Source organism: Zonotrichia leucophrys, chromosome 12 (assembly GCF_028769735.1).
Source record: "Zonotrichia leucophrys gambelii isolate GWCS_2022_RI chromosome 12, RI_Zleu_2.0, whole genome shotgun sequence".
Classification (NCBI taxonomy): domain Eukaryota; kingdom Metazoa; phylum Chordata; class Aves; order Passeriformes; family Passerellidae; genus Zonotrichia; species Zonotrichia leucophrys.
This window is the reverse complement of record NC_088182.1, coordinates 17,586,120-17,613,893: the sequence shown is the minus strand read 5'-3', so window position 1 is coordinate 17,613,893 and position 27,774 is coordinate 17,586,120. Positions and strand designations below refer to the sequence as shown.

Sequence of the window (27,774 nt, the reverse complement as noted above, 5' to 3'; positions counted from 1 at the left end):
TCCCAGAGCCTGCAGTGCCCATGGCTGGTGCTGGTGCCCTGGGTGTGCAGCCTTCCCCTGCCTCTGGCCCAGGCTGCTCTCTGGGTGACCATAAATAGATTTTATGGTATTTTCCAGTGACTGGTTGCATGTGCCAAGTTTGACTTCAGAAGGAATTGAAAGCTGCCCATGGCCCCTCTGATGGATGGGTAGAGTGTGCCAGAGGGGTTTGGGTGGGCACTGCAGGGGTGCAGATGAATCCCCTCACACCCTCTGACCTTGCAGATGTTTCCATTAAAGCCTCCCTGCTCTTTCCCTGCACTCAGCTTTTCCTTCCTGCTTGTTTGAAATGTGGAGTATCTCTTGTACCTCATGTTTTTATCTTTGCTCTCCTGGAAGTTCTCCCCTCCAAGCCTTTAGCACTTGAAGCAGCTCAGAGTTCTGCAAGGAAAGTTTTCCTTTCCCTTCCAGCTGTGATTTGCTGTTGTAGATCCCATCCTGTTCATCCCAGCACCTCCAGACCCTGCCTTGCTCCCCTCCCTGTGCTCCCCCAGCTTTGTCTGATGCCTCAGAGCAGCCAGGCACTGTGCTGGCTTCTGCAGGGCTCGGGGTCAAAAGCTGCAGAATTTAGAAGTTAGAGAATCAAAAAGTTTCTCCTCTTGCACTGAGGGCATTGGTGGGAGGCTGAAACTTTTGAGCTAGAAGGGAAACCTGATTTCTGGGCTGGGCTGGTGTCAGGAGCCAGCACATCCCTCTGGCTGCCCTGAGGGGCTCAGAGACCCTGGCACAGAGCCCACAATGCCCCTGTGGGTTTGATTATGCCCCATGGAGCAAATGACCAACCTCAGATGGAGATCTGCAAGCCATGACAAACTAAGTAAAATGATAGTGAATTTAACACAAGGTGAAAAAGTAGATTTTGGGGTTTTTAGAATGGGAATTCAGGGGGGCAAGATGGAGGGATCTGGGCATGTCCAGCCTTTCTCCTTCTTCTCCTTGGCCTCCATCTCCTGCTGTGATGGTGGCACTTTTACATTGGCTTAGAGTAGAAGCTCACTGTCTGACACAGGTGATGGGTATTGGGAAGTAGCTGTAAATATTGTACACATAGTTTTAGTATGAAAAGATAACACCACCCTGGGGGCAGGCAGAGTGCCTCTGTCTGACAGAGGCAGGTCAGAAGAAAGAATTTTATAGATGAGAAACAATAAACAACCTTGAGACCAAGAAATAAAGAGCTCTGACTCCTTGGAGTGCTGGGCTGGGAACAGAGCCTTTCTAACACATCTCAGAGTTGTACTGACAAGCTCAGGATCCCAACAGGCTGGCAGCTGTAGGATGGAGTTCCTGGCACACTTTGATGTGTGTGAATTTTGCTGAAACTGCCATCCAAACAAATTCTCTCCAAAGTGCAGCAGCAGCATCTCCAAGGACAGACCACATCCTCTGCAGGGCCTTTCTCAGCTTCCCAACCACTCCTGCTCCAGAAATCATCCCTCCATGCAGCATTTTGTAGTGTGCACTGCAGCATTTTCCACAGGCAGCTGGAGCTACTGCTGTTCTTTGAAGAGGGAATTATGGAGAGGTGGCTGAATCAGAGAAATCCCACAGTTGGTTGTTTTTTCTTTCTCCTTTCCAAGCACTGCTCTGCTCCTGGGCAGGAGCTGGGAGAAGGAAGGCAGAGATGCCCTGGTGCAGGTTACAGGATCAAAAAGTTTCAAAAAGTTTCTCCTTTTGGATTGATGGGAGGCTGAAACTTTTTGATTTTTTGTCCTCAATCCTTGAAAAGTAAGTTGGATCTGATGGGAGTCAACAGCTGGTTCCCACCTTGTCAGAATTAAACAAAACTTTGAAGATGTGGAAAAGGGTTATGTTTATTGTCCAGAAATCACTGTGCATTTTAGGAAACTTTAGCTACAATATTCATTTCTACTTAGACACTTTTTGTGGTAACACTGAAATCTGGAGCTTTCTCTTGTTTCTTGGAAAGCTCCACTTTTTGAGCTATGCATGATTTCTAAAATTTTCTTTACAGTCTAAATTTTGTACCTCAGTAGAATTAATGACATCTGTTACCATTTCAGAAGTTTCCTGGGTATTTATTAAAAGTTAAATTCCTGTGTATTTATTATAAGTGACATTTTTGTTGTTTGTGTCTCAGGAATGGCCTCACATAAAGGCTCCTCAAAAAATGCTGGAAATTTAGGATGAGCCATGAAGTGTGCCAGGCAGAAGAGAACCCAAACACAGGAGTTGGAGTAGGTTTGGAGTTGGAATATATTTGGAACTGTGCAAGGCAGCAGCAGTGCAGAACAGAGAAGTTAGTGAGGCATTTTTTCCTTTTTTTAAAAAAAGTTGCATTGCAGGTAACCTGCAGTCTGTACCCATTGCAGTGAGATCACTTTGTTATTGTTTCTGCTTTGTATTTGTGCACATGTTCCAGAGTGATAGAACTTTTAATTTAATAAATCCCTGAGTTTTGCTGTTAGAAAGCAACCAGGCTGTTTGCTAAAACAATTCTGAGTGTTGGAGCAAAGGTGGCCAGCCACTAAAAAAGAATCCTGTGAGAAAAACGAGCAGGATCTGAGATTGTGTTAATTCATTTTACTGTACATTAGATTTAGATTTGGCTTTGCACTGAGCTCTTATGTCATGCAGTTCTCTTGCATTCTTTCATACTTGTGAGTATGAAGGCTTCAGGAAGGGAAATTCATCTGAATCTGAATATTTGTGCTTGGTGCTGTAATGGGACACTGCTTTGTGCATTTCACAGTTTATTATTGGTTTATTTCTTCTACTGTGAAATTCCTTCTCCTGGTTGATTCCATTTGCAAGTAACTCTCTGGTCCAAGGTTTATCTCTAAAAATCCTGTTTGGTGAGGATAAATATAGAAAGTCTGGCTTGTGTTTGTTTATATGAGATAATCCCATTTCTTTTTCGTGGTTTTTTTCAATGGTTTAGACTTAAAGGTCTTTCCTTTGAGGGAGGGTGTTCATTATGTACCTGGTTTTGTGGCAGGAGTGATTCCTGCAGCCAACAAGGATCTCTGCCAGTTTTGGGATGGAATATTGAGCCAGAAAAGGAAAAGGCAGCTCAGAGGACCTGGGGAGCACATAGCTGGTAAATTGGGCTGTACATTTAGGTGACAGTCATTCAGGAGGGCATTGGGCTGCTTGGAGTATTTTTTCATGTTCTTGTCATGGTTTGACCAGGAAGGAGTGGGAATTCTGGGAAGCTGTGGTCAAACCAATGAAGGTTTTGGGTTTCATACTGACACCTGGTGTAGCCAGTGGGGTTTGGACACACCTCCGAGAATACACAGGGGTTAAAAGCAGGGCACTGCCCTGGCACTTCCTCTTTTGGACCTCGTCGGGCGAGGAGTTCAGATCTCTCTCCCCCGCCCGGCCCGCTGCTGCTGGGCGGGGGAGGGGCCGGCCATGCGGTAGGCCTGGGGCCTGGACAGAGGTGGGGGTTGAGGGGGCTTTCAAGGATGGAAGGGTGGGGGAGCCCCAAGAGACATCGAGACATCGGGCAGCCAGCCCCCCCCCCTCCCCCCAGGAGAGCAGCCAGCCAGGAGGAGAAGGAGGGAGACTGCCCGGCCGGAGCGGCAGCGTGTGGGCAGCGTGCGTGGGAGTCGCTCCGGGACCGACAGACAGAGACTGAAAACTTTTAACCCTTTCTTGCATGATTGGGGCCTTGCAGAAAATGCTAATCCTCCTCGAAGCTGAATAAGAAGGGAGATGAGAGATGAGATGAGATAAGAACTTTTGGCCCGGAGATTGTGGAGATGATTGGATGGGGAGAGATGATTTGGAGTGGCCTTTTGGCTGGACTTTTCTTGTGGCCATGGACTCAGTTGTTCCTGTGACACAGACTGCATTTAGGGGGAGGCAGTGCCTCAAAACCAAGAGGGTTCATTCGTGAGGACCCCCCGGCCCCAGGGGGTTGGAAAAATATGGGGGGGACAGATGTCCCAAAAGCAGAGACTGTGCCTTTTTGGAGTGAGACAAGGCATCCTTGAAAGACAACCCTAAAAGCAGCTCTGGCCATGCACAGTGGTGAGAGCACTGGGCATGGAAGGAAGATGTCACAAGCGGCAAAAGGACTTTTTTTTCCCCGGGCGGTGCCGAAGTGACAGGGAAGCACACGAGGTTCTCAGTGTGTCTCCACGAGAAGCCTATGGAACGAGAAGGACTCCTTTCCTCTTCATGAACTGCAGTTTGAGTATACTAAAGTGTCGTGCCGGGCTGGGCAGTTGGTGTTTTTTGAGAGAATGTATTGGATTGGGAAAGTCAGGGAGTGGGGAGGGGGAAAAGTGGTTTTTGTAAGGTTTTCAATTTTTTTCCTTTTCCTTATAGTCTTTCCCTATTTTTTCCTGTAGTTTTAGGTAATAAAGTGTTCTTTATGTTTAAGTTGGAGCCTGTTTTGCTTATTCCTGGTCACATCTCACAGCAGACACCAGGGTGAGGCATTTTCATGGGGGCACTGGCTCTGTGCCAGGTTCAAACCATGACAGTTCTGAACACTTCAGATAATTGGCTGAGACTCAGAGCAAATTGCTGCTGCTTTCAGGTTTTATTGGGGAGTTTGTTTGTTTTATTTGGTGATTTTCTATTGCTTAATTCTAAGTAAGGAACTCTTAGGATTTTTCTCCCTGGATGTATATAATCCCAATTTGAAATACCACTTTAAATTCTAGCTTTCCCACCTCACAGTAACAGAATTAAAGTGTGCCAGGAGTTACTTTGCAGGAAATGATGTTCATCATGTGGAACAGATATTCTGTATCAGTGGGTTAGAAATCCTTAACAAAAAAAATCTTTTAACAAAAGCAGCTGCCCTATTTCAGCCCTAGTGAAGATGATAGAAAACTAATATCATAAGATGCTGAAAATGTTCAAATCATGTTGGAATTAGGTTGCAGAACACAAGTTGGCTGTGCAGCCAGGCACTGTGTGTGTGTGAAGAGAAGGGGGTGCTTGTTCTTTGTGTCCAGTGAAACTCCGCAGCTCCCATTTGGAGCCAGCGCTGCGGTGCTGCCAAAGGCACTGAGAACGTCTGGGATCCCTTGCCTTGGAGGCACAGCAATGCTTTTGGCAGCGTTCCTGAGGGCTCTGCAGCCTGCAGGGGAGCGCAGGCAGCTCCGGCCCCTTCGCGGGCCTCCTTTTTCCCCTTTTCCTGCAGCAGCTGCCAGGCAGGGCCCGCCTGTGGCTGTGGGCCGGCTGCGAATCCCCCCTGGCGGTGCCAGCCGGGAGAGCAGCCCGGGCTGAGGGCTCTGCGGCACAAACCCTGCGAACTGAGAGTTACCCACCCAGGAGCACAAACCCTGGGAACAGGTGAAATAAACAGGGCCAGGAGACTTCTTCTCCTTTTTAATGCCTTTATTAAAAGTGATCAGCTCAGGATTGGGCGGCTCGGCAGGGCTGCAGTCCCCGTCGCGTCTCCCAGGGTGACTCAGAGCAGGAGGATATGGCAGCTCTGTCCACCAGGGGCAGAGCCGGGGATCCGGTCCTCGTGGGAGCCTTTAGGGCTTGGTGTCCCTGTCAGATGTTGCTTTGTCAGTGCGGTCCCCCTCAGACTCGGCGCTGGGGACGAGAGGGGCTCCGCATCTCTGCAGGCTCAGCACTCGGCTCCTCATGTCCAGACACCACTTGAGTCTCTCAATTCGTAATTGACTCGTTGTTTTTGGGGTTTTCTCTGTGCATTTTGGAGTCGAGGTCCCAAAGCCTGCTGGTCTTGGAGTCACTTTGCATAACCCCCCCCACCCTCTCAGGTGTCTTCCCTATGCTGGAAGAGCGCGCTGCCTCAGGGAAGGGCCATCACTGCACCCAGCCAGGCCTTTACTAATACAAAAGAGGAGATAAGCCTCAACGACCCGTGATTACAATAACAAAGCACTAAGAACCCTGGCAGAAACAGAGATCCGGCTGCCTCCCTGTAACTCTTTCTCTTTCTCACAAAAAATATTAACCGAATTTTTGTTCATAACAACAGGGGCTTTACCCACCTAGGAGCACAAACCCTGGGAACTGAGAGTTACCCACCCAGGAGCACAAACCCTGGGAACTGAGAGTTACCCACCTAGGAGCACAAACCCTGGGAACATTTGGAGTTACCCACCTAGGAGCACAAACCCTGGGAACTGAGAGTTACCCACCTAGGAGCACAAACCCTGGGATCTGAGAGTTACCCACCTAGGAGCACAAACCCTGGGAACAGGGAGGTTTATCCACCTAGGAGCTGCTCACTGCCATGGCTGTGCCTTTGGGGACAGCCACCCCAGCACATGATGCTTGGTAAGTGCTCTGATTCACTGGGTTTAAGGACTGGAGAAATTCAGTGGGGGTTGGTAGGAGTGTGTCGAGTTTTGCTAAAATAAAGCTGGAAGTAGCTGGGATAGCTGTGATGGGCTCAGGGTTGGTAAAATATGCTGATTTTTAAGGCCATGATTGGGATTGTGTCTAATTTTACTAAAATAAAGCTGGAAGTACCTGGGATAGCTGTGTGAGGGAATAGGGGCATGGATACCTGAGCTTGGCTCTGCTCTGGATTTTAAATCCCTGGGCTCACTGGATTTTAAACCCTGGAATTGCTCTGGTATTCCCCCCACTGCTCATGGGCTCAGGGTTGGTAAAATATGCTGATTTTTAAGACAAGGATTGTGAGAAATTCACTGGAGGTTGGGAGTGTGTCTAATTTGGCTCAAATAAAGCTGGAAGTAGCTGGGATAGCTGTGATGGACTCAGGGTTGGTAAAATATGCTGATTGGGATTGGGTCTAATTTGGCTAAAATAAAGCTGGAAGTAGCTGGGATAGCTGTGTGAGCAGGGAATGGGATGGTGGGCATGGATGCCTGAGCTTGGCTCTGCTCTGGGCTCACTGGATTTTAAACCCTGGAATTGCTCTGGCATCCCCTCACTGCTCATGGGCTCAGGGTTGGTAAAATTTGCTGATTTTTAAGACAAGGATTGGAGAAACTCAGTGGAGGTTGGGATTGTGTCTAATTTGGCTAAAATAAAGCTGGAAGTAGCTGGGATAGCTGTGATGGACTCAGGGTTGGTAAAATATGCTGATTTTTAAGGCCATGATTGGGATTGTGTCTAATTTTACTAAAATAAAGCTGGAAGTAGCTGGGATAGCTGTGTGAGCAGGGAATGGGATGGTGGGCATGGATGCCTGAGCTTGGCTCTGCTCTGGGCTCACCCATGGGAATTACTGGATTTTAAACCCTTGAATTGCTCTGGTATTCCCCCCACTGCTCATGGGCTCAGGGTTGGTAAAATATGCTGATTTTTAAGACCAGGATTGGAGAAATTCAGTGGAGGTTGGGAGTGTATCTCAATTTTCTAAAATAAAGCTGTAAGTAGCTGGGATAGCTGTGATGCACTGCTGATGGGCTCAGGGTTGGTAAAATAGGCTGATTTTTAAGATAAGGATTGTGAGAAATTCACTGGAGGTTGGGATTGTATCTAAATTTTCTAAAATAAAGCTGGAAGTAGCTGGGACAGCTGTGATGCACTGCTGATGGACTCAGGGTTGGTAAAATACGCTGATTTTTAAGACAAACTGGAGTCCAGCGATGGCAGAGCTGTTTGGACAGCTGGGTTTGTTTGTAGTATATATTTTTAAGTTCTTTTTTGAGCTTGGTCAGAAATTGTGCTTTGTGATTTTGGGTCCTTATGTTTGATTTGAGAGATGCATCTCTGAACTTGGCCAGAGTGTGGGGAATGTTTGAGCTCCTGGACTTCAGTGCAATATGATTTTCTTCACACATTCACCTTGTGAGTGCCCCTTCAGATAAAATATTTAATAGCAAAACAAGAATCATCATGATAATAACAACAACAATTTTTCCATAGAATATTATTTTGCAAGTGACGCTGTAAACTAAATTACTTCATAACATGAAATAGATGAATATAAATAATAAATAAATAGAAATAATCTGCCAAATCTGTAGGATTTGCTGTTTCTGTGTGAACAGGAGGGGCTCACAAATGCTGCTGTGTTTTCACAAGGGCAGAGCTTTCATGGCACTGTCTGGTACATTTCCAGAAGAAATATCTGATGTGGAAGAGAAACTTTAGGTGTTTTTTAGTTTTCCCAGAGATGGATGAGTGGAAGGTGGATGGAGTGAGGAGAGGTGCAGAGGGGGGCATATGTGGCCCGAAGTTTAGAGTCCGGCTGCTGAGGGCGAAAGGCCGACGCCCCTCTGCAATTCCTGGCCAGCGCCCTTCGGCGTCTGAGGGCCTCGGGCTGTGCTGGCTGCGGACTGGCTCACACCGCTGGTATAGGGGAGGAACGGAGCTGACCATTTCCCGGGGGTTAAACATCGGTTTATTGAAGGTGTTGCGGGATCTAAACGCGGGGAAACCAACCGGAAGAAGTTTTTCCATAGGGGGAGAAACAGGATTATAAAGGAGGGGGGTGGGTACAGGCGGAACCAATCGGGAAAGGTGAGGGGATGAACTTCACAGAACTGACACTCCATGGAGACCAATAATCAAAAGGTAAAGGAGGTGTCCTGGGACCCCAGCCAGCCACCATCTCCAGAGAGGAGAAGGTTCTCGAAACCTGGGAGGAGAAAGGGAGTGATTGACTGGACCCAGGGAGGAAACAACTTTCACTTATAAGGGAAACCAGGGGAGGAGCAATTACACATCGGCAACTATGAATAGCGGTTACTATGGCAACTTAGCTGACAGGCTAGCAGTGGCGGGAAAAACTGGGGGAACGAAACCATTTTACACATAATAGGGGAGAACAATACATAAATTGGGGGAATAACACAAGAAACTTAACAACACACTACAACAGAGAGGATTTTTAGGAGCAGTTCCCTGCCCAGAAGAGTTGTTCTAATTTAAGAAGAGAGAATTATTTGCCTGCAGAAAGGCCTGGGGTGTGCTCTGCTGAGATTGCTGAGATAATTTAATCATTTTAGGTGTCTTTAGCCTGCTGGGCTTGTTCCTGGAGACAAACTGATCCCATTGCCCAGTTTTTTAGTCTCTTCTTCCAAAAGTTTTCAGGGAAAATTTTTGATGTGTTTTTCTGTGTTATAATTTTTGTTTGGATTGAGTTTTCATTTGGTTTTTTTGTGTTGTTGTTGTAATTGCTGCTGGATTGGTGGTTTTTTGGCAGAAAAATTGCCAGTTCAACAATATTTAGGGCTGTGACTCTTCATTTAAGGGGAGGATGAGTGAAATAAGCGTTGTTGTGTAAAAAGGAAAGTTTATTTTGCTCGGGAATTTCAGTGAGTTTGTTCATCAGTGGTCACTTGACAGCCCCACCCCCCAGTAAATGCAACACTAATTGTTGAAAAGGGAGTTCTAGCTCAAAAAAAACCCAAACAACTATTGTAGGTACATGTTTTGTTTCATGTCAGAAGCGTTTATTAGGGAGTAAACAAAACCTTTGCTTTGAAAATCAGCCTGTGCTTACTAAAACAAACCAGAATAATTTTGAGCAGTGATTCTGTTTGAGGCAGTGAGAATCTCCTGGAGCTCTTGGTGGTTTTGCAGCTTGCAAATTGTAATTTGAATTGTAGAATCCCAGCTAACATCCAGTTGAAAGGTGAGAATTTGGCCTGTGCACTGCAGCACCAAGAAGGAGCATTTGCTGAGCAGTGATTTTAGGTGGTTTTGGGGTTCCCAGGATATCCCAGGCTGTGTGTGAGGTTCTGCCTGCGTGCTCAGGGCTGGGCTGGTGTCCGGGTTTTTCGGCTGTTTGAGGGGCCTGGAAAGGCCCGGGGTGGCCTTGGGGCAGCCGCGTATCAAAGGACGAGAAGAGGCTTCAGTTCTTCTTTCGGTCTCTGTGTTTATTAATTGTTTATCTAAAAGATTTTCTTTCAGCCGAACAGAGCTCTGCTCAGCAGCCAGCCATGAGCACACTGTCTGCCCTCCAGGCAGCCACCTATCTTTATACCCTTTGTTACGTGTACAATATTTATCATTTTTCCCCAATACCATTTATTCTTATAACTCGGTGCACTTTCAGTAATAACCAATCCGAAAGAGCCACCATCACCACAGAAGATGGAGGAGAAGAAGAAGAAGAAGGAGGACAGGACACGCCCAATTCCTCCATCTTACTTCTCTAAACCCCCCTGTACAGAAATCCTAAACCCTGTGTTTCACCCTCTAATTAACCAATCCCTTCACCATTCACCCCGGTGAAACCCTCCCATCCTCATACAGGTGTTGTCTCCTGTGTGGGATCAAAGTGCAGCCACCAGGCACTTCTGGAACATTCCAGGACTCCCGAGCCCCCCAAGGTGGTCTCGGTGGCTCGGCACCTCAGGACTGAGATCCTGAGATCCGACAGGCTGGGATCATTCCCATGCCCAGGAGCTGTTTCCATGCTGCAATCCAAGAGCAGCTACTGTAGGTTAAATATAGAGCCCCTTGTGCTGCCACCAACTCACATTTGCCTCAGTCATTGGCTCAGAGCGCTGCAATTCCAAATTCCCCTGCTGAGGCTGCTCCTGCAGCTGAGCTCTGCTGGAACTCACTGGGACACTGATTCCTGGGGAACTGGGAGCTGCTGCTCAAATCCAGCCTGGAGAATGGCTTTGGAGAACACACAGGAGCAGCTGGGAAACCTCCAGGGTTGGATTTTCCGCTGGATTCTCCTAATCAGCAGCTGCTAATTTGGAATTAGTGCAAAGGGCCAAGGGGATGCAAAGGGTTACAGTGTATTGTTGTGTTGTTGGCTCTGCCCTCTCAGGCTGCCAGGGGAATTTGGCACAGAGTCCCTGTGTCCTGAGCTGCCCAAGCCACTGCCTGCCTGGCATCGTGTTAACCCAACTTCTGCCATGAGAAATGAGCTGAGATTGGATTCAGGAGCAATGATTTCTGTGCAGGAGCAATAATTTCTGTGCAGGAGCAATAATTCCTGTAGAGGAGCAATAATTCCTGTAGAGGAGCAATGATTTCTGTACAGGAGCAGTGATTTCTGTGCAGGAGCAGTGATTTCTGTACAGGAGCAATGATTTCTGTGCAGGAGCAATGATTTCTGTGCAGGAGCAATGATTTCTGTGCAGGAGCAATGATTTCTGTACAGGAGCAATGATTTCTCTATAGGAGCAATGATTTCTCTATAGGAGCAATGATTTCTGTGCAGGAACAATGATTTCTGTACAGGAGCAATGATTTCTGTGCAGGAGCAATGATTTCTGTACAGGAGCAATGATTTCTGTGCAGGAGCAATGATTTCTGTACAGGAGCAATGATTTCTGTACAGGAGCAATGATTTCTGTACAGGAGCAATGATTTCTGTACAGGAGCAATGATTTCTGTGCAGGAGCAATGATTTCTGTACAGGAGCAATGATTTCTGTACAGGAGCAATGATTTCTGTGCAGGAGCAATGATTTCTCTATAGGAGCAATGATTTCTGTGCAGGAGCAATGATTTCTGTGCAGGAGCAATGATTTCTGTGCAGGAACAATGATTTCTGTGCAGGAGCAATGATTTCTGTGCAGGAGCAATGATTTCTGTGCAGGAGCAGTGATTTCTGTACAAGAGCAATGATTTCTGTGCAGGAGCAATGATTTCTGTGCAGGAGCAATAATTTCTGTGCAGAAGCAATAATTTCTGTACAGAAACAATAATTTCTGTACAGAAGCAATAATTTCTGAACAGCCAAGTGGCTCTGGAGCCAGCTGAGGAACAGCACAGAGGAATTGTGAGCAGTTCAGCCAAATTGCTGTTCCTGATTCCAGCAGAGATTTGGATCCTCATCTCCAGGAAGGAGGTGAATTTTAGCTCTTACTGACTGAGAGCACAGAGATGACAAGGATACAGGTTTTATTTGAAGAAAGTATTACTGGAATAAACTCTTGTTGGAGAGATGAACTTGGGAGTGGCTGCAAGATGATGAGAGGGCAGCAATGGCTTTGCCTCTCCTAATTCAGGAGTCAGGGCCAGGGCAATCCAACCCATTGGATTTTAGGTTGAAAAGAAACAAAAAGAGCCTGTGAAGGAAAAGAATTTTTAAAAGGGTGTAGTTTAAAGCCTGGAGTCCATGACCAGGGGATGTTGGGGCTGAAGGATTTAGGGCTGGGCAGGATCACCATGGGACATCCCCACACCCCATGTGGGTGTTTGAGGGGCTCCTTATTCCCCTCCATTGGCAGGACTTTATCTCAGCCTTGTGTGTGGAGAGACTTCCTCAGACACTGAAATAAGCAGTAGCTTTTGGTCTTGTAACTTATTTCAGCACTGAATATTGATTCCTTATCTCTGCCTGTCATCAGAGCCTTTTTAAAGATTTTCCTGTATATTAATGATAGACTTTAAAAAACAGGACAAAAACCACCTTGGGTTCCACTTATACCACCTTGGATTTACACCTATAGACTGGACACAGAAGAAGTTTCACTGCTACTCAAGAATGATGCAAAGACAGGTTGTTATTTTTATTTTCCATAGAGCCAGTGGTCTCTGATGCTTTTGGGATGGAATTTGCAGCTGACTCCAGGCTGCTGGGGATGCCCACGTTCACCTGGTGATGAGAGAAATGCTTTTCCCTTCAGTCACTGGTTTGCCTTTAATGACAGCTCTGTTGCAGTGTGGAAGCTGAAATCCCTCATCCACAGGCACAAACCCAGCTTTCTTTTCATTGCAGTGAATGATGAGCTCATTATGTGAGCACAGCTACAGGGATTTATCAGGAGTAGCTGGAAATTAGTCTTTTGATGGAGGAGTTGTAAATAAAAGATTCTGAGATAACTGCAGTGTAATTTGCTTTTCCTTCACTTTCTCCTCTGAAAATATTGCTTCCTGCCTTGATTCCCTGCATTTTTGCTGATATCAGCCATGTCTTTTCAGTAAAATAAACTTTTCTTGGGCTTCAGCAATGCTTAGGGAATATTGCAGTGTTAGATGGAGTGGGATTGGTCTGATGTTTGGAAAAGTTGTTTCTTGGTGCATGTGGATGAGTATCTGAAGGAATCCTAGGCTGAAGAGAGATGCTGGTTGGTCTTGGGTAGATGGTTGAGAATTGCTGCCCTGAGATGTGCAGGATGTCTCTGTTTCAGCCTGCACAGCTGAAGAACAAGTCTGGACTCTTCACTTTTTGGTCTTGAAGTTATTTCTTAATTCTTATCTATCAAATTTTCTTTCTGCCCAGCCGAGATCTGCTCAGCAGGGCAGCCACAGGCACTCTGTGTTGTCCTTTTATACTACAAACTCCATATAACATATTTACATTTAATTCCCAATACCTATCACCTGTGTTAGACAGTGAGCTTCTACTCTAAACCAATCCCAAAGTGCCAACATCACTGCAGAAAATGGAGAAGAAGAAGAAGAAGAAGAAGAAGGAAGGCTGGACATGCCCAGGTTCCTCCATCTTGTCCCCACAACCCCCATTCCAATAAAGTCTACATTTTCACCCTGTGATTATTGTATTATTATACTGTTCAAACCTCTGTGACTTTCAGGTCCTCATACAGAGCTGGCAACTTGCTTCAGGGGTCACAATCAAATCCTCAGGTTTGGGGATTTGAGCCCCCTGGTGGGGTTCTGACTACTCTGGGCCCCCAGAGGGATGCACTGAGCTCCGCCAGGTTGGCACACCTGGCAGATGTGGGGGTTGGGGGCATTCCCCCTGGCAAGGTGCCCTCCTGCCAGGGCTGCTGGAAGGCTGGGTGTCTCAGGGCAGCCTGGAAGCACACCAACCCCTGTCCCTGTTTGCCCCTGCAGAAGCAAGCCTGCCAACGGCGATTACCGCAAGGAGCACCGCGAGCGCAGCCGCAGCCCCATCGAGCGGGCGGCCGCGCCCACCGTCAGCCTGCACGCCAACCACATGTACTCCTCCATCCCCAGCCTGAGCATGGAGCAGCCCCTAGCACTGACCAAAAACAGCCTGGATGCAGCCAGGACAGTGGGCATCTCCCCCAGCCTGAGCAGCGTGGAGCGGCAGCAGGTACGGGGCTGGCACTGGGATCGGGCCATGGGCACGGGGAGGGCTCTGGGGACAGGCACAGGCTGCTCCTCGGGCAGCACGGGGTTAACAATGCACCCTGAGTGGCACAGGCTCATCGTGGCATTCCCTGGGACAGCCCCAAGCTTGGGAAGGCAGCAGTTGTATTGGGGAATGCATGAATTTGATTTGGGAATATTTGGGAATGCAGGAGTTGTATTTGGGAATGCATGGATTTTATTTGGGAATGCATAGGTTTTATTTGGGAATGCATGAATTTTATTTGGGAATATTTGGGAATGCAGGAGTTGTATTTGGGAATGCATGAATTTTATTTGAGAATATTTGGGAATGCAGGAGTTGTATTTGGGAATGCATGAATCATATTTAGGGATGTGTGAGTTTTTATTGGGAATGCATGTGTTGTATTTAGGAATGCATGGATTTTATTTGGGAATGCATAGGTTTTATTTGGGAATGCAGGAGTTGTATTTGGGAATGTGTGAGTTTTTATTTGGGAATGCATGCATTGTATTTGGAAATACATGAGTTGTATTTGGGAATGCCTGTGTTGTATTAAGGAATGCATGGATTTTATTTGGGAATGCATGTTTTATTTGGGAATATTTGGGAGTGCAGGAGTTGTATTTGGGAATGCATGAATCATATTTAGGGATGTGTGAGTTTTTATTGGGAATGCATGTGTTGTATTTAGGAATGCATAAGTTTTATTTGAGAATGCAGAAATTGTATTTGGGAATGCATTCAATTGTATTTGGGAATGGGTGAGTTTTTATTTGGAATGCATGTGTTGTATTTAGGAATGCATGGATTTTATTTGGGAATGCATAGGTTTTATTTGGGAATGCAGGAGTTGTATTTGGGAATATTTGGGAATGTAGGAGTTGTATTTGGGAATGCATAGGTTTTATTTGGGAATATTTGGGAATGCAGGAGTTGTATTTGGGAATGCATGAATTTTATTTGAGAATATTTGGGAATGCAGGAGTTGTATTTGGGAATATTTGGGAATGCATGAGTTGTATTTGGGAATGCATGAATTTTATTTGGGAATGCATAGGTTTTATTTGGGAATGCATGAATCATATTTAGGGATGTGTGAGTTTTTATTTGGAAATCCATGTGTTTTATTTGGGAATATTTGGGAATGCTGGAGTTTTTATTTGAGAATGCAGGAATTTTTATTTGGGAATGCATGAATTTTATTTGGGAATCTAGGAGTTGTATTTGGGAATGCATGAATTTTATTTGGAAATATTTGGGAATGTGTGAGCTTTATTTAGGAATGCATGCATTGTATTTGGGAATGTGTGAGTTTGTATTTGGGAATGCCTGTGTTGTATTTAGGAATGCATGAATTGTATTTGGGAATGCCTGTGTTGTATTTGGGAATGCATGAATTGTATTTGGGAATGCAAGAGTTGTATTTGGGAATGTGTGAGTTTTTATTTGGGAATGCACAAATTTTATTTGGAAATATTTGGGAATGCTTGCATCGTATTTGGGAATGCATGAGTTTGTATTTGGGAATGCAGGAGTTGTGTTTGGGAATGCATGAATTTTATTTGGGAATGCACAAATTTTATTTGGGAGTGGATGAGTTGTATTTAGGAATGTATGTATTTTATTTGGGAATTTATGAGTTGTATTTGGGAATGCATGTGTTGTATTTGGGAATGCATGCATTTTATTTGAGAATGCAGTTGTTTTATTTTGGAATGCAGGAGTTGTATTTGGGAATGCATGAGTTTGTATTTAGGAATGCACAAATTGTATTTGGGAATGCATGAATTTTATTTGGGAATGTATGAGTTTTATTTGGGAATATTTGGGAATGCATGAATTTGTATTTGAGAATGCAGGAGTTTTTATTAGGGAATAGCTGTGTTTTCACAGGGAATTCAGAGTGTGCCTGGCTCAGGGATTTTTTGGTGGTGGTTCTTTGCTTTGCCACCTTGCAGGTGCCATTTGTTTTGCTGCAGAAGGGCAAAGCTGAGCCATTTCTGTAGGCAAGGGCAGTTTCCTCACTTTTATCCCTCCTACAAGTGGAAACAAAGCAGGGAATTGAGCTGTGATGAGCTGCAGCTCTGAGAAATTCAACTGGCTCAGGCAGCCAAGCTCTGCCTTCCCTGGGTCCCTCTCTGCTCGATTTTGAACCAGATTACAATCATTTTTTTGGGAAAACAAGACATTGGGGCAAGGCCTTGCTAAGAACACAGAGTAGAAATCATACAAAATAAAAAGTGTACTGAAAAAAATAAATCCTAGTTTGATAATTCCTTGTTTTGGGGATTTTTTTAACCTTAACATGTAGAATGAGATTTCATTTCTAATAAAACAGGTAGGAGAAGAATACCTTATTTGCAGCAGGACATGTTATTCAGCTGATATAGTTAGTGATTATTACTAAATTCTGACTTTATCTCAATATTTTTATAAAAGTTTCTATATTCTATGCACACAGAACCATAGCAGAGGTTAAGGAACCCTTATTGGGTTTTTCAAGGTGTTGGCATGTGCATTTCTGATATATTATTACCTGATATATTATTATCTCTGCTCCCCACCTCCTGCATGTCCAACAAACTCTTCTGAAGAGAATTAAATTCATGCCTTTCTCAAAAACCACTTCTGAGAAGCACAGAATCCTCGCCCCTACAGAAAATAATTACTCCCACATGTGAGCTGTTTACAGAAAAATCAAATCATTCTTCTCTTTTGCTTGATTTACTTTTTTTTCTACTTTGCTGCCAATGCAGTAAGAGGTAAAAAAGCTCATTGCTGTTTTGGCCTGGCAAAAATGATGTTAAACTTCCCTGGAAAGCTCAGCTCTTTGACTTTACTGTTCTTGCTCTTACTCTGCCTAAAGCACCACCAAAGAAGGGAAATTTTTTTCCTTTCTTACTGACTTTTTATGGGAGTAGGTGATTTTTTTGTGGGTAAAATTTTCAAGAAATTCAATTCTATCAGTTCTGTTAATCTTTTGAACACTTACTACTTAATTTGCATTGAGTATAATGGACTCCTTGCATCATCAAATATTTATTCCAATACCTGTTTTATTTCCCTTCAGCCACCTGGAGAAACTGGGACATTTCTTTTCCCAAGGCTTTGTGTAAATATCCATAGTAAACAACTCTGAAAAGAGAATTTTATGTTACACTTAAAGCACAGATGGAGGAGTTGTAATGTCATGCAGCTGTGAATAGACATTTTGGGGAATTTGCATGTGCTGAGAATGACAGTGAAGTTAATTAAGCATTAATTAATTCACCTGTTGGAAAGGCAGGTGAGTTCCAACAAGAAAGAATTTGTGGTCCAGGCTGGCTCAGAGTTCTTCATATTTATTGTGCATCCCATGGGATTAGGATGCACTGGGCAATACAGGGGTAGGGCTGGGAAAACTCAACTTCTGAATAAAAATTATAACACCCAGATAATAAAAAACCTGGAAAATCTGCAAAGCCCTTCTATGTGTGGCCACAGAATGAAACAAACATTTCTTGTGTTGATGTGGAACTCAGTGCAGGTGACACAATCACTGTAAAATCACTTCAGAGTTCTGCTTTCACGCTGCCATTTTTCTGTTCACTGAAATAACCTCTAGGGAAATGCAATGGATTTTTTAAAATTGATTTTTATTTTTTAATCAAAGAAACAGCTGGATATTTAGGGGCTTAATATGAATTGGATAATTTATTAATTTAGTTGCCATGGCTATGAAGTTGCAACAATCAGTGTAAAATTAATTTTAAGATTTACCTTCGCACTGCCATTTTTCTGTACATTTGCATAACAACCATTGCAGAAATGTGATGTAGATTTTTACTTTTAATAAAAGAAAAAGCTGAATATTTGGGGTTTAATAAGAATTAGATAGTTTATGGATTTATTTGCTGTGAAGTTACAACAATTATTTTTAAAATTATTTTTAAGTTTACCTTTGCACTGCCCTTTTTCTGTTCACGTACATAAGAACCACTGTGGAAATGTGATGTAGATTTTTATTTTTAATCCAAGAAACAGCTGAATATTTGGGGGTTTAATAAGAATTAGATAGTTTATGGATTTATTTGCTGTGAAGTTACAACAATCAGTGTAAAATTGTTTATAAGTTTTACTTTTACACTGCCCTTTTGCAGTCCACTTACATAAGAGCCATTTTGGAAATGTAAGGTGGATTTTTATTTTTAATCCAAGAAACAGCTGAATATTTGGGGGTTTAATAAGAATTAGATAGTTTATGCATTTATTTGCTGTGAAGTTACAACAATCAGTGTAAATTGTTTTTAAGATTTACCTTTGCACTGCCCTTGTTCTGTTCACTTACATAAGAACCGTTATGGAAATGTGATGTGGATTTTAATTTTTAATTAAAGAAACAGCTGAATAATTAGGGGTTTAATATGAATTGGATGGTTTATGAATTTAATATGAATTGGATAGTTTATGAATTTAATTGCCATGGCTGAGAAGTTGCAACAATCAGTATAAAATTATTTTTAAGGTTTTCCTTCACACTGCCCTTTTTCTGTTCACTTACATAAGAACCTTTGTGGAAATATGATGTGGATTTTCATTTTTAATCATAGAAACAGCTGAATATTTAGGGGTTTAATATGAATTAGATAGTTTATGGGTTTAATATGAATTGGATAGTTTATGGGTTTATTTGCTGTGAAGTTACAACAATCAGTGTAAAATTACTTTTAAGTTTTACTTTCTCACTTTTCCTTTCTCCTTTTTCTGTTCACATACATAAGAACCACTGTGGAAATGTGATGTGGATTTTTATTTTTATTTTTAATCAGAGAAACAACTGAATATTTAGGGGTTTAATATGAATTAGATAATTTATGGATTTATTTGCTGTGAAATTGCAACAATCAGTGTAAAATTATATTTAAGTTTTGCCTTCACATTGCTCTTTTTCTGCTTGCGTACATAAGAACCGCTGTGGAAATGTGATGTGGATTTTCACTTTTAATTAAAGAAACAGCTGAATATTTAGGGGTTTAATATGAATTGGACAGTTTATGAATTTAATTGTCATGGCTGTGAAGTTGCAACAGTCAGTGTAAAATTATTTTTAAGATTTACCTTCACGCTGCCCTTTTTCTGTTCACGTACATAAGAACCTCTGTGGAAATGTAATGTGGATTTTTATTTTTAATCCAAGAAACAGCTGAATATTTGGGAGTTTAATAAGAATTAGATAATTTATGGATTTAATTGCTGTGAGATTGCAACAATTATTTTTAAAATTTACCTTCACGCTGCCCTTTTTCTGTTCACGTACATAAGAACCGCTGTGGAAATGTGATTTGGATTTTCACTTTTAATCAAGGAAACAACTGAATATTTGGGGGTTTAATATGAATTGGATGATTTATGGGATTAATATGAATTGGATAGTTTATGGGTTTAATTGCTGTGAAGTTGCAACAATCAGTGTAAAATTATTTTTAAGATTTACCTTCACACTGCCCTTTTTCTGTTCACTTACATAAGAACCATTTTGGAAATGTGATTTGGATTTTCATTTTTAATCCAAGAAACAGCTGAATATTTAGGGATTTAATATGAATTGGAGAGTTTATGAATTTAATTGTCATGGCTGTGAAGTTGCAACAATCAGTATAAAATTATTTTTAAGGTTTTCCTTCACACTGCCCTTTTTCTGTTCACTTACATAAGAACCTTTGTGGAAATATGATGTGGATTTTAATTTTTAATTAAAGAAACAGCTGAATATTTAGGGGTTTAATATGAATTAGATAGTTTATGGGTTTAATATGAATTGGATAGTTTATGGATTTATTTGCTGTAAACTTGCAACAATCAGTGTAAAATTTTTTTTAAGTTTTACTTTCTCACTTTTCCTTTCTCCTTTTTCTGTTCACATACATAAGAACCACTGTGGATTTTTATTTTTAATCAGAGAAACAACTGAATATTTAGGGGTTTAATATGAATTAGATAATTTATGGATTTATTTGCTGTGAAATTGCAACAATCAGTGTAAAATTATATTTAAGTTTTGCCTTCACATTGCTCTTTTTCTGTTTGCGTACATAAGAACCGCTGTGGAAATGTGATGTGGATTTTCACTTTTAATTAAAGAAACAACTGAATATTTAGGGGTTTAATATGAATTGGATGATTTATGGGTTTAATTGCTGTGAGATTGCAACAATTATTTTTAAGATTTACCTTCACGCTGCCCTTTTTCTGTTCACGTACATAAGAACCGCTGTGGAAATGCAATGTGGATTTTCACTTTTAATCAAGGAAACAGCTGAATATTTAGGGGTTTAATATGAATTGGATGATTTATGGGTTTAATATGAATTGGATAGCTTATGGGTTTAATTACTGTGAAATTGCAAGAATTAGTGTAAAATTATTTTTAAGATTTACCTTCACGCTGCCCTTTTTCTGTTCACGTACATAAGAACCGCTGTGGAAATGTGATGTGAATTTTCATTTTTAATCCAAGAATCACCGGAATATTTGGTGGTTGATGTGCAGAGGGTTGAATTGCTGTGCTGAGTGTGCCCCTGCGCTTGTGTCCCCCCAGAACCGTCCCTCTGTGATCACCTGTGCCTCTGCCAACAACCGCAACTGCAACCTGTCCCACTGCCCCATCGCCCACAGCGCCTGCTCCGGGGCTGCCTACAGGAGACCCTCCAGCTGTGAGTGCCACCCTGGGCCTGGGAGGGACAGGGGGCTGCTGAGGGGGGCAGGAACCTCCCCTGAAATGGGAAATGTCAACCCCCTCCTATTGAAGTTGGAGGGAGACGACCCACCTTGCGTTGGTCAGCATCGACTCCGATTTATTAATCCATCAATCACTTTTTATAACAGTGTTAATCAAGTTCATGCATATTGCAAAATCTGAGCTCACAATAGGCCAGAGATTACACACCAACTCCTCCTTATGTTTCCAATACCAAGATTTGGGTTCTCAAAATTATTCTTGCTTTCCCAAAACAGCCAAAGATAGAACATCCACTTGTTATGAGAAAGCTGCCTGAGAACTCTGATGTGCAAGGCTCTCAAGGCCTTCATGTTTGCCACTTTTACCTGTAATTAAAAATAACCTGAGAACCTCTGCTGTTCACAGAAACAGGCTGTGAGAACCTGCTCCTCACAGCTGCCTTCTAGGCCATCCCTGAAAAAATCTCCAACCCCCTCCCTCTGAATTAGCACACTTTTGAAATGAAGGGGCTCCCAGGCAGAGATAAGGGCGTAGGAGTAACAGTTGTCGACTAGGGAAATGAAAATACAATGCAGTGATATAAACCAGCACTGCCAGAGTCAGGATAGGCACTGACTCTGTGTGTCAGGGAGGTGGCACAGCCCCATCCATGGGGGCTCAGCCCTCCTGCAGTGCCAGCTGTGGCTCTGCTGGAGCAGGGATCCTGCACAAGGGGGGAGTTTTCCTCTGAAATTCCAGTGGTGGTTTAGATGGGCCTGGTCTTTCTCTGGGAATGCAGCGGGCAAAGGCTGCTGAGGTGTCCCAAACCTCAGATTGTATCCAGGTAGGAATGCTTGGCTCCTCCCCTGGGTGGAGCTTCTCCCCATGGCATGATGGAATTTTATCAGCCCTGCAGGGACACTCAGTGGCCCATTAACAGAAAATATCTCCTGGAAGGAGGATGGGTTTGTGGGAGAGATAAAGAGAACTGCCCAATGAACAGAAGATACCTGCCCCAGCTGGCTCTAAGAGCTGGCAATAGAACACACACCCCCAGCACATCCTTAAGGCAGTGCCACCCTCCAGCCTGCCCTCACTGGGGTGCCAGCAGAGCAGAGTGGTCCCCACTGTGCCCACACTGACAGGGAGAAAAGGAGGTGAAATGATGGCCACCCCTTTGTCTGCTCCTGTGCCACAGCTGGAGGTACTGCTGCAGAGCCAGGGAGAGAGAGGTGTTCTTTCTTCTTGCATGGAAAAGCTTATTTAAAAAAACAACCAAGCACCCCACACAGACAAATTAGTCATTATGTTTATTTTAATCCAGCTGACAAACAGCAGCCAGGGCCAGCAGATCCCCCCACGCTGGTTTTTAGGAGCTGTAGTTTCCCCTGCTCTCTCAATGGCCAGGAGACTCTGGGGATTCAGCTGCACTCACAGAAATCTTTCCTGCAGCCACAAACAGCCTCCCAAAGCCTGGGCCCTGCACCCTGCTCTGCATGGAGAGCACAAAAACCTTTGGAGGGCAGTTGCTACAGCAACCCAGGCAGGGAGCTTTAGCTTTGTGCCTTGGTGAAATCTGCTCAGGCAGCACTGGCTGGGAGGGCTGGGCTGTTCCTGCTCCCTCTCCCTGCTCACAGAGCACAGGGCAGCTCAGCCCTTCCCCTGCAAGCCCTTTACCTGCTGGGCACAGCTTCAGCTTGCAGGGCAGGATGTGTCCATGGAACAATACCAGCCTGATGGAGGCAGCAACCTAAAGCCCACATTAAGCAGGGTAATTATTAGTATTTTGCTACAAATAGCTTTTTTTTTTATTTTATTTTTATAAAGATCAGTATTCTGTTGATAGAGAATTGGGAGCTGTTGTAGAATTGGGAGCTGAAGGAGCCCCTTAGACTCTTGGAGAAATCAATCATTGAGGATCTCAGATGTTATAAACTCACAAACTGGTGCAATGGTCCCAGGAGAGCAGCTCCACTGGGCACGGGAACAGGGCTGGGTGTTTCCAGAAAAGATCTGTTCCTGTCAGGTGAAGAGGTGTCTGTGCATGACACTTGGGTTTATTTTAGGATCAATCAAGCAGCAGGGCTGTGCCATGGATCCCAACAGTTCCATGTATTTTTTGGAAAGACAGTTCTTATTAAGACACACAAATACTGACTCTAAACTGTAAAACTGCAGTGCTCTTATATTTAGTCTGAGGAATTACTACAGTTTTTGGTCAAAACCTGCCTTTTAAGGCTTTTGTAACAATCTTACAGCATTTACTGATTCATTTAGCCCTGACTGCTCCCAGCACAAGTGTGGAGTGAGATGAAAGCCTGAGCCCAGCTTTTGGCATGCTGCAGTTTAGGATGGGCTCTCCTCACACCTGACTGCTATCAGCAGCCTTGGGAGCTGATTTTAAACAACTCTTTACATCATTAGCTCCATTTAAGCCTAAATATAAATTCTGTGTGATTGTTTTGGGAGAAGGTTTCCATAGAACTGGAGCTGGAGCTGTTAGTTGCCTGAGGGAGAAATACAATTACATATAAATGCTCACAGAAACATAAAAATATTTAATTCCATTGCTTTTTTTTTTTTAATTTTAACTCCTTCCTTCCCATCTCCTTGTCCACTCCCAGGTCTGTAAGGGTGTGAGGAAGGTCATCTTAGTGATGGGGACTTGTAGTGACAGGGCATTAAGCTACAGGGGAGATGATTTGGGGCTTGGAATCCTCTCCCCTGAGATGGAGGGGTGTAGAAGGCCCTGGGGAGAGCTCAGACCCCTTCCAGATCCTAAAAAGGCTCCAGGAGAGCTGGGGAGGGACTGGGGACAAGGGATGGAGTGGTGGGATAAGGGGAATGGCTTCCCATGGCCCTGAGGGCAGGATTGAATGGGATATTGGGAAGGAATTATTTCTGTGAGGGTGAAATGTGTAAAACTGGGGGGCTTAGGTGTTGGCTTGGTTTTTCCAACCAATATCAATTGAAAAACCAATATTGGTTTGGTTTTTCCTTCGAATATCCCATCCAACCCTGAGGGCAGGTTTGGATGGGATATTGGGAAGGAATTGTTCCTGAGGGTGGGCAGGGATGGGTGGGATATGGGGAAGGAATTGTTCCTGGGAGGGTGGGCAGGCCCTGAGGGCAGGGATGGATGGGAAATTGGGAAGGAATTGTTCCTGGGAGGGTGGGCAGGCCCTGAGGGGAGGGTTGGGTGGGATATTGGGAAGGAATTGTTCCTGGGAGGATGAAATGTGTAAAACTGGGGGGCTTAGGTGTTGGCTTGGTTTTTCCAACCAATATCAATTGAAAAACCAATATTGGTTTGGTTTTTCCTTCCAATATCCCATCCAACCCTGAGGGCAGGTTTGGATGGGATATGGGGAAGGAATTGTTCCTGAGGGTGGGCAGGCCCTGAGGGCAGGGATGGATGGGATATTGGGAAGGAATTGTTCCTGAGGGTGGGCAGGGATGGATGGGATATGGGGAAGGAATTGTTCCTGAGGGTGGGCAGGGATGGATGGGATATTGGGAAGGAATTGTTCCTGAGGGTGGGCAGGGATGGATGGGATATTGGGAAGGAATTGTTCCTGAGGGTGGGCAGGCCCTGAGGCAGGGATGGATGGGATATTGGGAAGGAATTGTTCCTGAGGGTGGGCAGGCCCTGAGGCAGGGATGGATGGGATATTGGGAAGGAATTGTTCCTGAGGGTGGGCAGGGATGGATGGGATATTGGGAAGGAATTGCTCCTGAGGGTGGGCAGGCCCTGAGGCAGGGATGGATGGGGTATTGGGAAGGAATTGTTCCTGAGGGTGGGCAGGCCCTGGCTGCTGTGGCTGCCCCTGGATCCCTGGCAGTGCCCAAGGCCCGGTTGGACACTGGGGCTGGGAGCAGCCTGGAACCCTGGAAGGTGTGGTTAGGGGTGGTTGAGCATTAAGCTCCCTCCAAGCCAAGCCATTTCAAGATATGTGAGAGAAAGCAGCACGAGGTGCAGTGTGCAGAGTCTGAAGTGCCCCTGTGTGCTGCTGTCCCCACAGCCACCACTGCGTGTGACCCGGTGGTGGAGGAGCACTTCCGCAGGAGCCTGGGCAAGAACTACAAGGAGCCGGAGCCGGTGGCGAACTCGGTGTCCATCACGGGCTCGGTGGATGATCACTTTGCCAAAGCCCTGGGGGACACGTGGCTGCAGATCAAGGCTGCCAAGGACGCCGTGGGCGGCAGCCCCGAGGCGCGGCGGGGCCGGGCGTCGCCCTCCTCACACATGGTCAGCCACAACCACTCGCCCTCGGTGGCCTCCTGAGGACAGAGCCCTTCCCGCCGGCAGCTGCATGCTTTGACTGAGCTTGGAACAAGTGCTTCACTAGTGCTGGGGAGGGGAGGTTAGTTTGCAGCACACGGTTTGGTGTACTCACTTTGTTGGTTTTTTTTTTTTGTTGTTGTTTTTGTAAAAGGGTGCCCTTAAAGATGATAGCAGGAACTATTTCATAAAGATTCATACGATGTAGCATCCTTTTCTTCCTGCCTCAATTACCAAAGAAACCTCTGATGCAAATCTGCTGCCCCTTAAAAAAATAATGCACGCTAATCCACAAAAGCCATTACACTTAGTTGGTTGACCCAAGTGCTTTTTATGCTTTTCTTAGCTTTTCTCAAGACTAGAATTTGTCTGGTTTGCTTACATTGCTTTTTTTTTTTTTTTTTTTCCCTCTGTGAAGTAATTTTGTATGTATATACTTGAAAAGAACTGTCATGTATGATTTGCACTATTGGAGGAGGACTGAAGTTGCACAGCAACTTTCTGGAAGAGGCTAAATATTTTGAGGGCAAACTGCTGAAAAAAGGGTTTAAGGATGACATTTCTATCAGTTTGATTTTTTTCTTAGAGCAAAACAGCTTTGGAAGGGGAAGTCTCATACAGGTTATAGGTCTTTCTCTCTTTAGATTTCAGGTGCTTAGTGCTTGCAACTGGACTGCATAATTTACAGAACACGGGCATTTTTTCCTAAACACTGCAGTTTGTTAGAATAGAGCTGAGGTTGGAGGGTTCCATAGTGCTTAACGATGCATGTTTTATGAAAAATAGCTGGTATCTATTAATGTATAGACAGTAAGAATCATAATACTTATTAGCTTCTCTTCAGAATTAGTTTATTTTTGTCAGTAACAACCCTAGATATACTTACTGCTGGTACAGTTGTACTCTATGATATTTGTATTTGCTATTCACTTTAGTGGCAGCGGCACCGAGGGCAGCTCAGGACAGGCCTCGTGCAGCACTGCTGCTTCACAGGGATCTGCTTCCCAACCCCACCCTGAACTAGCTGCAGGAACTGCTACCCTCACACATCCTGCCTGGACAACAGATTGTTACAGTTTGTCAAAGATGATCTTTCCCTTTGTTTCTTTTATTTTGGTTGGTTTTTTTTTAAAGCCTACCCATCAGCCTACGCCGAGTCGCAGCATACATTCCTCCAGTAGGTTTTATACAGGTATTACTGCATTTATTATCATTTGCTATATTAATAGCTACTAACTAGAAATTAGGCAGTAGAGGCAGGCATAAAACCACAGCTGTGCTAGTGCTAAGAGCTTCTCTTTCTTCTTGTTAAGTGTAACTACTCTCCCCAGTACATTCCATCTTCCCAGGACAGTTGCAGCCAGGCCTTGGTTTTTATGCTGGGCTCCCTGAAAGTCTGGGCTCAGTGTAGGAAGTGAGAACTGGTTGGAAGATGAACTCCACGTGATGTATTATGGACTATGTTACAGTATTGGGTCCATTGTGGCTTTTATTTTATGCTTTTTTTGGTTTGTTTTGTTTTTTTTTTTTAAAGTTAAGCTATTTAATTTGGAAAAGGTGCAGGGTAGAAAGAGATCGGGAGATTGGCTCTTACTCTTGGTGAGAAGGTGGCTGCTCAATTTTCTGTAAAAAAATAAAAAAAAAAAAAACACAAAAAAACCCCAATCCAACACCTAAACCCCCCAGTTTTACACATTTCACTACCATCTTACTGGGTAGTCAATGCTTCCTTGCTTTGGCATTCAGTACCCTACTCTCTGTAGGAAGATTGTTAAAAGAACACTTTTTTATATAGGTAACTTTAAGACCATCGTTACGCTGTGCGTAAAGAATGTACAGAGAAATTTGTAGGTATTTTTTGAGGAACAATTAATTTGTTAATGATATGTAGCTATTTAATTTTTTCCCTTTTCCTTTATTGTAATCATTCTTTTTTTTTTTTCTTTTTTTGTTCATTTGTTTGGAGAAAAAAGTTGATCTTTTTTTTTTTTTTTGTTGTAGATTTGTCTGTAATACAGTAAAAAGTGCAGGAACACAGTTATTCTATGAGGACACTGCATTAGCATTAATAGCCACTCGTTTGTTATTGCTACAGGCTACTGAGCAGTATAACAGTCAATACTAATACTGTAGATGGACTCTGTGGAAAATGTGACTCCTCTATTTCTTTGTAAACACAAATAAGATAATGTTTTTTAAAGCTAATATTTTCAATAATAGCTGTTTTACAAGGTTACATTTACTTATCTGAGATAGGTAAATGGATTTGAGGGCAATAAAGTTTAATGTGCTACGTCCAGTACAGCAAACACTGGGCACAACAATGTCACGAAAGCCAAAGGGTTGGGGGGAGGTGGAAGGACACGAAACTGAACTCACCATCATCTTCTTCACAGAGCCAGGTTATCTACAGTTCAGTTTGAAAGATTCTCTCTGTGTTTGTAAATCTGTAATATACCATTCTTTTGTGGCCTTGTTTCACCTGGAAAAAAAAAAAAAAAAAAGGTTTGGCAGGCCATCTTTTTTTTTTGTACTTAAAAGTAGCCTTAAAGAACAATAAAGTGCTCTTAAATCACAGGTGTGTTCCTAAGCCTCTGTATTGCCTGCTGAGACAGGAATTGGTGTGTGTGAGGCAGAATCAAACCTCTGGCCACGTCCTGCCTTCCTTCCAAGCATCCCGACCTTTTTTAGGACCATAACCCCAAGGAAATCCTTCACAGCAATAAAAACCCTGGTGCTGCATTTCTGTTCCTGAAAAGACCAATTTTGTAGCATTTTGTTTGTTCCTCAACTTCTTCAGGGAATCCCTCTCTGGTGAAAGCAGCTGAATTTCAAATGTTGACATCCACCATGCTCTGGTCCAGGT

General features: G+C 43.8%; 1 protein-coding gene across 4 annotated transcripts in view; it reads left to right on the top strand.

The window, feature by feature from the left end:
- The window catches only part of VGLL4 (vestigial like family member 4), a 110,566-nt gene extending 83,081 nt beyond the window's left edge, over positions 1-27,485 (top strand). For all 4 annotated transcript variants that reach the window (XM_064724018.1, XM_064724017.1, XM_064724019.1 and 1 more), the window contains 3 exons: positions 13,686-13,908; positions 20,507-20,621; positions 24,649-27,485. In XM_064724018.1, coding sequence (XP_064580088.1) covers positions 13,686-13,908; positions 20,507-20,621; positions 24,649-24,911 — 601 coding nt within the window. In that variant the 3' untranslated portion in view covers positions 24,912-27,485. The remainder of the gene's footprint in view (positions 1-13,685; positions 13,909-20,506; positions 20,622-24,648) is intronic.
- The last annotated feature ends 289 nt before the right edge of the window (positions 27,486-27,774 follow it).